General features: G+C 41.5%; 1 protein-coding gene across 7 annotated transcripts in view; it reads right to left on the bottom strand.

Annotated features, from left to right (window-relative positions):
- Positions 1 to 2,207: 2,207 nt before the first annotated feature.
- The window catches only part of IL17REL (interleukin 17 receptor E like), a 62,122-nt gene continuing 54,490 nt past the window's right edge, over positions 2,208 to 9,839 (bottom strand). For all 7 annotated transcript variants that reach the window (XM_039512824.1, XM_039512833.1, XM_039512842.1 and 4 more), the window contains 5 exons: positions 8,915 to 8,980; positions 7,648 to 7,705; positions 6,309 to 6,425; positions 3,332 to 3,386; positions 2,208 to 2,561 (listed from right to left, as the gene is read on the bottom strand). In XM_039512824.1, coding sequence (XP_039368758.1) covers positions 2,522 to 2,561; positions 3,332 to 3,386; positions 6,309 to 6,425; positions 7,648 to 7,705; positions 8,915 to 8,980 — 336 coding nt within the window. In that variant the 3' untranslated portion in view covers positions 2,208 to 2,521. The remainder of the gene's footprint in view (positions 2,562 to 3,331; positions 3,387 to 6,308; positions 6,426 to 7,647; positions 7,706 to 8,914; positions 8,981 to 9,839) is intronic.

The following is a 9,839-nucleotide window of genomic DNA, read 5'->3' as shown; positions in this document are numbered from 1 at the left end:
TCCATTTAAATTAGTTCCAGAAAAGGGTGTAGTTTTGAGCCAGTTCTTACTTTGCTTAAGCCAGTATAGAAGCTGTGTAGTGTCATTTGTTTAAGTCTCTTAAGCCAGCCGTAATTGGTAGCAGTAGTAGGTGTGACGCTCTGTACTTCGGGGGAACACCCTACACCCCCATGTTCATCTTTATAACATGATTGTGTGGTATCCAATGCAAAGTTTGTCATGTTGGGTGTCTTCGGAAGGCTCATAATGCACTGAGCATGGTTGTTATAGTAATTGTTACAGTAATGTTATAGTAAGGTTATAGGTTATAATTTGATGTATATAGTTATGAGGCTGAAAATGTATCCTCATGGCTTAAAGCAAGCCCAGGCAAAAACTCTCCAAGAACAGAGATGCAGTTCACACCTCGTCAGGGCATGTCTGGGACAAACCCAGCACAGCCTCATGGGAACAATGGTTTGAAAAAATTATAGGCAACTGAAAACAGGGTCTTAAATTGAGAAGTGTCTGGCAGCCTTAACTAGAGGCATAGCCATCAACTCTCAATCTCCGAAACTAGTAACTGGAGGCTACATGTTCGGTAGCTACATGCATGTAAATCCAGCTTAATTCCATTCAGTTCAGTGCAGTTTTGCACAAGCATAACTAAGAGCAAAGGGGCAAAATTCTACCACATTTACTCATATTGAGAAACCCCAATGTAATTTCAATTTGAGCAAAGGTGAAAGAAGATAGCCTCCAATCTGACCCTAAGATTTTATTGCAACAAAGCATAATGGACTCAGTCCTTCTGTCCTAGTGAACAGGTTTTGGCTTTGGGTAGGGGTTCTCTGCTGGGGACAGATGAAGAGAATACTAACTCATATCCCCAGATTGTGACACACAACTGAGAAGTGGGAGGAGCCAGGATTTGGTCCAATCTGAGCAAAGAACTGTAAAATATCAAGAGGGTACTATCTCCACTGTTCTGCATTGATTGTGATAGAAGCGTGTATATGGTTATAGGGAAAAAGAGATATGTAAATTACAATTACAAATCCATTTCATAGTGTAAAGCTCCACACTTTCAGATAACTGAAGGGTTTAGAGAGGCGATCTGTGACCCCCTGCTCCTTAACCTCCAGTCCTGCGTAAGGCAGGCCTTCCCCACCCCCAGCCCACCGCCATCCCAGTAAAATGCACATTCAGTGTAATAGGCTTTAACATCAAAGCAGCCAAGCATTATTTTTCCTCCCTCAGGCTCCTAACGAACCATATGTTTCAGCTCTGCAAACATGTCTTCAATTGACACACTGCTTGCTTTCTTTTATTTTTTTTTAAATTGCCCCTCGAGGATCCTAAAGCAAAAAGGCATGCAGATGGAAAATATATTTTATTGATCAACCTCTTGTTCCACTCCCTTCTTCCCTCCCCTGCTCCCAACCTCCTATAATCAATCCCACATGGGTTCAGGCATCACCATTGTTGATGTCTCAGTTAATGTCACTTCCTTATTACACAAAAGGAATTAAGAATTTTTGACAGCAGTTTGGAGAGTTTTAAAAGAAATAAACGACAAACACTAAACATTTTTTATAGTGTGTGGTATTATTTTCAGTTGCAAGTATAAATATTGGCATTATAATACAAGACAAAAATACTTCAGTTCATTATGTTGACAAAATACTTTTCTTAAGAACTATATTTCATGTAAGAGTTTTAAACAACCAAGAAACCAGAAGCCTGATCTGCTTCTCTTTGAAGTCAAATGGAGGTTTTCCCATTAACTTAATGGGAGGAGGATCTAGTTCCTTAGAGAGGAAATGTACATTGTCATTTTAATTATTTAACAAAGTTGTGAAGATGTTTCCATTTTTTCCAGAAAATAAAACAAAAGGAAAAATGCCTTTGACTCAAAGAAATACAATACATAAAATACTGAATGCAGTTATCAGATAGACCTGAGAAGAATTTCAGGAATACAAGTCTGTCTATGGCAAGATTTGCCACAGTGCTCTAAAGTTATCAGAAAGACTTCAGAAAATAAAGAAAGCTATGGTTTAGTTCACTAGAGGTAAGTACATTTATCAACGTTTATATAAAATCTCTTCCATTCCATAACTCTTAGTAATTCAGATTTATGGTTTTAAAAGGAAGATTAGAAATGTGTAAATCTTGAAGTACCCATAATACGGCAACTGGGGTGCGAAACCTGCTTGCTTCTGGCATCTTCAATAAACCATTCATTTCACAGGAAAATGTGGGCCAGATTCTCTACCCACATGATCTAACCAACCTTTTCTGTTCTTGAGATATAGGCAAACAGACTATGTGATGCTCCTTCATTTGAAGAAGTTAAAATGGTACACTCTGAGCTTGTAAAGCCTTTTATACTTGTGAATAGTCCTACCAAAGTCTATTTGCATGAGAGCGGACTACTCGTGTGTACAAGGGTTTGCAAGTAACATGTAAAGTCAACCTGATATTGAGAAGGACGTTGAGGATCTTGAAAGGGTTCTGCTAAATTCACCAGCCACCATCATCAATGCAAGGAAGAGGTACTCTTCACTCTAGTGGAGAAACTAAACAGGACAGGAGATTGGCATTTCCCCCTCATTTGGAACAGAGTCTATTGCAACAGTATAGCATTAGGATCTATACAGTTCTAAGCCCTTCTCAGCAACTCAGGACTTGGCTGCTTGAGTCCAAGCAGTGCACAGGTGTCCAAAATAAAGAAATTATTACACTTCATACTAAGTGGCATTGCTTTCCTTGTGGAAAGGCAGCAACTGGCATGGTATGAAGATGGGAGCACCCTGTCAGCTGAGCAGTGATCCCTCCACATCAAGGTTAAAGTATATGTTTTCCCTTCCCTGGCTGTTTCCCTCTCTCCCCCTGCTCTCCTTTGCCTCCCTCTTTGGGTTGGGCCTTTTCAGTTTGACAGCTTGAGGTGCCCTCTCTCTCTGTTCATCTCGCCTCTTCTGGGGGCTGCTCCAGAGCTTCCTTCTACTCTTATTATGGAGACGTCTCTCTCTTCCTGTATTCATTTATTCTCTCCTTTCCCAGCAATGGTACCCAGTCAGTTCTGACACCATGCGGTGCAGGCAGGAACCCAAAAAGAAACGCATGCTTCCAGCAGGGGCAAGAGTTTTGTCAATGACAGAGAAAGTCAGGACCACTTCCAGCCGTAATGGGATCTACAATACTAATTCCAGTACAGATATTACAAAGCCATTGCCTCTGCTCTGTGGACAGAGGGTTTTACCAAGGCTTCTTCGGGGCTGTCAATCCCTCATCTCTCACGAACATTAAAAAACTGACATGCTGTACATTGAAGAGAATTGTTGACTACCTCTGCCTTATGATCTGTGCTGGACTTCTGCCTTCATGTTTCTTTCTGTGAAAAACTGAGAAATAAATCATAATGTAAGATGCCATTTTATTTTCATTTTAATTCATACATTTATTTTAGCAGTAGCTGATTGGAAATATTCATATCCCTTAAATTACAGGGGGGGAGGAGCAAACAGCGACCAAATGGAAAAGAAGGTATAAATTAGAGAGGTCTTGTGTCTTAGCCAATGCTTTTAAAAATGAGGGTCTGACTGCCCAGTTCCTTAAGCTCTGTTGCTTCAGAGGGAAAGTCATGCTGAATACAAATTTCAATGACTGATTAAAAATATATAATGTATTAAATATGCCAGTTGGAAACCTTGCCTTGAATTTGGAAGTAGATTAACCTTCATGAGCATGAACTAATTTTACCTCTGATATAAGAGTTTTTTAATCATTAGATGCTGAATTTCTGGCAGCAAAATACATTGGAAATAACGTTAAACCATTTTGAGAGGACCAATGCTGGACGACGCTTTTACAGCTGTACGTGATAATTTCATTGTAAAGACACACGTGACGTATAAAACTATAAAGATGATCTTTTTTTTTTCAATCCCATGCCAGAGCAAACAATGAAAAATCATTTACAAATATTTGCCCAGTGATCTGATTGGGAAAGGGTTTGATAGTCACACTAGCAACATGAGTCACAAATGAAAAATAGCACTGCCGCTGACTGTTACTAGCTGGACAGGCACAGTGTTAATGGGGGAGTTTGCGGTAACTACCATAAGTAAAGTAATTTATTTCTTTGTATGGTTTTGCACCCCTTACATAGCTCCCACCGTACTTATACCAATCATTACAACAGACACCCTCTGTATGAAAACTGCACAGTTGCAATGTTGGGCAAATCCTACTCTTATTCAGTAATAAAGTGAGATGAAGTGTGAATGCTGAGGGCCAGATTTTGATACCTAAACTCATGCTCAGAGTGTTTTCTACAGTTTTGACTACACTTTCTCTGCCCTGTATTGACTGGCTGTTTTCTCCAACCCCGTCCTGCTTTCTCCTAGTCTCATCATCTCTGCCTCATTCCTCCCCTGCCCCTCACACCCTTCTCTCTCTCTCTCTCTCTCTCTCTCTCTCTCTCTCTCTCCTCATTGTCTTTCCTGCCCTTTCCCCCTCAGTCACCTCTTCCCTTCACTGTCCCCTCTCCCTTCCTTTGCTGTTTGGCTAATCCCCTCCAACTAAACCCCATCCCCCACCCGTGAGAGAGAGAGAGAAATATTGTGGAACTACCAGGACAGTTGCAGGCCATCACACTGATTACTCTATGTGTATGGTATTTCCCTTTCCCCCACCTTTTGTCTCTCTTATCTAGTTAGGCCATGTCTACACTGGCACTTATGTCAGCAAAACTTTGTCACTCAGGAGTGCGAAAAAACACACACACACACCCCAAGCAACATAAGTTTTGTCGGCATAAGCGCTCGTGTGCACAGTGCTATGTCCGCAGGAGACGCTCTCCCACCACTCGTTGAGCTGTTTTTATTATGTCGACGGGAGAGCTCATTCCCATCGGCATAGAGTGGCTGCACGAGCACTCTCACAGCAGCACAGCCGTATCGGTATAGTTGTGACGCTGTAAGCTTTTAAGTGTAGACATTGCCTCACTACACTAAGAAATTAGGTTGATTTTATAAAAGTCGATCTTTAGAAACCGATTTTATACAGTCGATTGTGTATGTCCCCACTAAGCGCAGTAAGTCGGCGGAGTGCGTCCTCAATACCGTGGCTAGCATAGACTCACGGAGCAGTGCACTGTGGGTAGCTATCCCACAGTTCCCACAGTCTCTGCTGCTCATTGGAATTCTGGGTTAAGCTCACAATGCCTGATGGGGCAAAAACATTGTAGCAGGTGGTTTTGGGTACATGTCATCAGTCTCCCCTCCCTCCCTCGCTCCTTCCCTCCTTCTGTGAAAGAAACGGCAGACAATCATTTCAAACTTTTTTCCTGGGTTACCCGTGCAGACGCCATAGCACGGCAAGCATGGAGCCCACTCAGCTCACCGCTGCTGTTGTGAGAATTAAACATCTTGTGCATTATCCTGCAATATGTGCAGAACCTGGCTAAGAAACTCCAGCACGAGGACGATTGTGATGAGGACATGGACACAGACTTTCCTGAAAACATGGGCTGTGGCAATTGGGACATCATGGCGGCAGTGAGGCTGGTTGATACAGTGGAACGCCAATTCTGGGCCCAGCAAACGAGCACAGACTATAAATTCTTTAGGGCAGGGATTGTCTATTACACCATATTTGTACTGTGCCTAGCACAATGGGGCCTAATCTTGGTTGATCCCTAGGCACTACCATAATAAATAATAAAAAAATGCTGATTAGCATCTTGCTTCACAAACAGTACCATTGAAATCAGTGGGTCAACTCTTGGAGTAAGGCACTATTCAAGGTGATTAAGGATATCAGAATCTGACTTGGAGTAAATGAATTCTAATTGTCCTGATGTTTTGCAGACATATACTTCTTGGTACATACTTGGGAGCAAGTTTTGTTTAAGCTAGCTGCTTGAGAGACTGCCTCCCTCCCTGTGCAATACCCTAGCACCCATGACCACTGTGGAGACTTCAGCTAGCAGTCCCCTTGTTTAAGAAGAAAGGGGTTAGCAAGAGGACATTGTCAACTGCAGGCCCTGAGCTTTGGCATTAATTTACTCTCCCTTAGTCCACCAGAGCCCAGATCTAGATCTAGAGGGTTTTATTGGGGCAGGAGTCCCGGGTACAGTGTGAATGATCCGGTGGGGTGTCTGGGCATGGATAATGAGGAAAAGTTCCTTGTGGATGCTAGGGAAGGATTTTTACTGTCCTTCCACTATATACCATTAATGTCCATTCATTTTTAAATCTATATTCCAGATTGTCAAGAAAATATGGACTGATTCTCCAATTAACATTCCCTTGATTATGTACCTGTTAAAATTTGATGTCCAAGGAGAGCCATCATTGTCACCAGGATTAAAATGATTGCTGTCAGCAACATGATCCTTACGGCGTTTTCATCATCTTCTTGACTCTGGGAAGATAATGCTGGGGAAAATGTATTTGTTGTTATGGAAAATGCACATCTGAGAATAAAGAATTTCTAAATAGTGACTCTATTCACTAAAAACATAACACTTGCTGCAGACCACAAAGTGCATTTCTTGAGGCTTCCAAACAAATAGCTGGAACTAGGAACTGCCATACTGGATCACAGTGAGGTCCATCAAATCCAGTATCTTGCCTCTGAAGTAGCCAGTGTCAGTTGCTTCAGAGGAAGGTATGTGAACACTGCAGTTGGCAACTGTGGGATAATCTACATGATACATGAGATCTCATCTTCATCTCTAATAGATAGAGATTGGCTTAAAACCTAAGGTTAAGTGTTTGACTTTATGCGGTATTGTATTTTTCAAAGAAAATGAATTACCAAGTCCCATGCCAGCACTCCCTCAGAGCTCTGCTGCCAGAATAATTACAGGCCTCAATGTTTTTAGAGTCAGGCTTCTTAAAGTGAACTGTGAAGTGCTTTTATGGTATAAGCAAAATGTGCACTAGGCATTATATATCTAAAGCTATGTTTTCAAAAGGTCTTAAGAGCAAGTGATTTTCCCATCTACTTTTAACACTCCATAGGCCATGCATGGTCTCAACCCTCACCCACTTCCTGAGATATGATTTCATTACAGCAACTGAACAATAAGATGACAAAGTGTAATTGGAGCCTTCTTCCCAGCTTGACTGCACTTTGAGTTCTCAGTTCAGCGCGTCTCCTGTTGTGCGTTGTGCCTTAGATCCAAAATCCCTGTCTCAGGGCTATCCCTGCTGTGAGCCCTGATCTGAACTCACTACTGCTTATTGCTAGGACTTAAACTCACACACAGTTGAGCCCATCATTGTATCTGAGAACTTTTCAAACCCTTAATGAATTTATCTCGCAACACCTCTGTGAGGTAGGGAAGTGTTATTCTCCTTTGTACAAATAGGGAACTGAGTCACAGAGGGATTTAATGACTTGCCCAGAGTCACACAGAAAGTCTTTGGCAGTGCTGGGAATTTACCCTTGAAGGTTTACTGAGTTCCAGTGCCGTATCTTAGTCACAACATCACCCTTCCTCTTACTTACTGAGTAAAGAGAGCAGGATTTGACTCTGAAATCTGCAGTCTAGAAGGATGGGGACTGTTGTGTCAGTCACAGGAGACCCTGATTCTGCTGCCAAACCCATCTCATCTATTTCAATCTTTCATGTGACACATTATTAGTACTTACTGCATTGGATATCACAGATCTGTAGTGGAACAGAATAATCTACATCTGTCCTCCAGCCCTTTTAAAAGAAAGAAAAAATGGTTATTTCCCTTTCAACAATATGGTTAATAATAATTTGTTTTGGAAAAATAAATACTGGCATGTTAAGTTACTGAAATGAATGCAGATATTTTTTTAAAAAATCTGTTTAATGATTTAGCTTATCCTTGTGTCACTCTTAGAAACATTTTTTTAAAAAGGGGGATTTATATAAAAAAAGAAATACTATATATAAATTTTTTTAAATATGAAACTAAACAAACAGAGGTCTACACAAACAGCAATGGAGCAATAGTCCTGGGATAGTCACTTTCAGGGTTATAGAAGATATAGCTACTAGGGGATTTTCTATTGGGATGATTGTCTGATGGAAAATAAGGGATCCCTGGCTGACTTTCTAGATGACCCTTGTCACAATAGCCTTCCAGGCCAGTGGCCAGAGGCAGAGCACCAGAAGAACTTTCCACCCCCCCAACCCCAGGCCCATCTGATTCAGGACATTTGTTTTTCCAAAAAGTGATTTATTTATTTTTACAGCGTGCCTAGCATACTTTTGGGTGCTATGCAATAATAGTAAAAATATTTCTTAAGTTTCTGGTTTAAATACTCACAAAAAACAAATGTAACACCCGCTTTCCACGTGGAATCCAACCTTTGAGTTTCAAATTCATTTTCTCTTAACATATCTGTTAGTAAAACTCAGTTGTACAGATACATGCTGGCATTTTCGGTACATTATTTGCCCAGCTCTGTTTCAATAATAGTCATTTAAATGTGAATCGGTGCACTTCTGCTGTATCCTATATGTCTCCTTGTTTACTATTGTATATAGATGCCTGAATGCACTGAAGCCCTTAGACTTGTTTTTTAAAAAATGTTAATACATTTATTTGTTACTTCCCTCTGCCCTTCTATCTGTAATCTTTCCATCATAAGAGTTTATATAGATGGAGGAGTTATTTTAACAGCCCTTAATATTCCGCTGTTTGCCATCTACAAAAATAAGAGCTCAAGAATGGTCCTCTACCTTAAATAATTAATACAAGCTCAGCAAGGGACAATAGCAGCACATTCAAACTATTCATAATGCTCTTTGTAACCTACAGCTGGGTCATGGCCGGAATTGGCTGGGAGGAGGCAGCTGCAACACTGCCTGCAGTTTCTTATTTCCATGCCAGAGTATATTGTTTATTTAGCGCAGAGTATATCTACAGATCAGCAGACCCACCTGAATGCAAACTTGTGAGCCACATATTTCACCTGAAATATTGACAGATGTGGGATGAGAGTCACCCTGGTGAAAACAAAGTTGAAAGCTGTTAACTCCATAGCTGTTGGGCAATCAAAATGCATTGAGTCCCTCCAGCTCTTTGGCGTTTTTGTCAGTAATGTTACATATTTGACCACCTTAAAATTTATAGCAGATTGGTTTCATTATTGAAGGTTCTTTTCCTTTTAAGGACTTCCCTCCCCCATGGGTACGGAATGCCCTGAGCACAGTGCAGCCAGTTTGGTTCTGCTGCACAGGAGGTGCAGGATTTGGGGAACCCATGAAGAGGGCCCATATCCCAGCACATTATGGAGCACAGCACTGTGTCTAAGTGCATAAGGTGGATTTGGGGGTGGACCAGGAAGGGAGACTGGGTAATGATCCACTTTCCATTTCCCCCACATGCCCAGAAGGGGAGAATGCCAGTCATAGAGGCTGCTAAAGATGGGAGGCTTTGGCAGGGGCCATCAAAGGCTTCTACTTGAACTCCATGGCCTAGCTGGGTGTGCTCCAGATCTCCCCATCCCACAGCCAGCTACTCAGGCTGTGCTCCGAGAACAGGATTACCGTGAGGGTAAAGTTGCCCTAAAAAATTGTTCTGCTGCTTAAAATATTGTTATTTGTGGCTTGTGCACAAAAAAGAAAATGACTATTTCTCTGGAACGATGGGCCCTACATTGCTTTTCCTTCCTCAGCAAAACTCCTGTCGAAGATAGGGATAAGTTAGGTAAATGTGGCCTTAACCCAACACTAATGTGAAGACATTAATATTGAGGCTATGAACAATTGTTTATGGGAACAATGGCTCAGTGTTAAGTCATCATGCGATCCTGGTGGAAATTGCTCATGGTCTTGGGGTGGGAACCATGTGGAATCTACGTGA

The sequence above is a fragment of the Mauremys reevesii genome, linkage group 1 (assembly GCF_016161935.1).
Source record: "Mauremys reevesii isolate NIE-2019 linkage group 1, ASM1616193v1, whole genome shotgun sequence".
Classification (NCBI taxonomy): Eukaryota; Metazoa; Chordata; order Testudines; family Geoemydidae; genus Mauremys; species Mauremys reevesii.
This window is presented reverse-complemented; position numbering and strand designations above follow the sequence as displayed.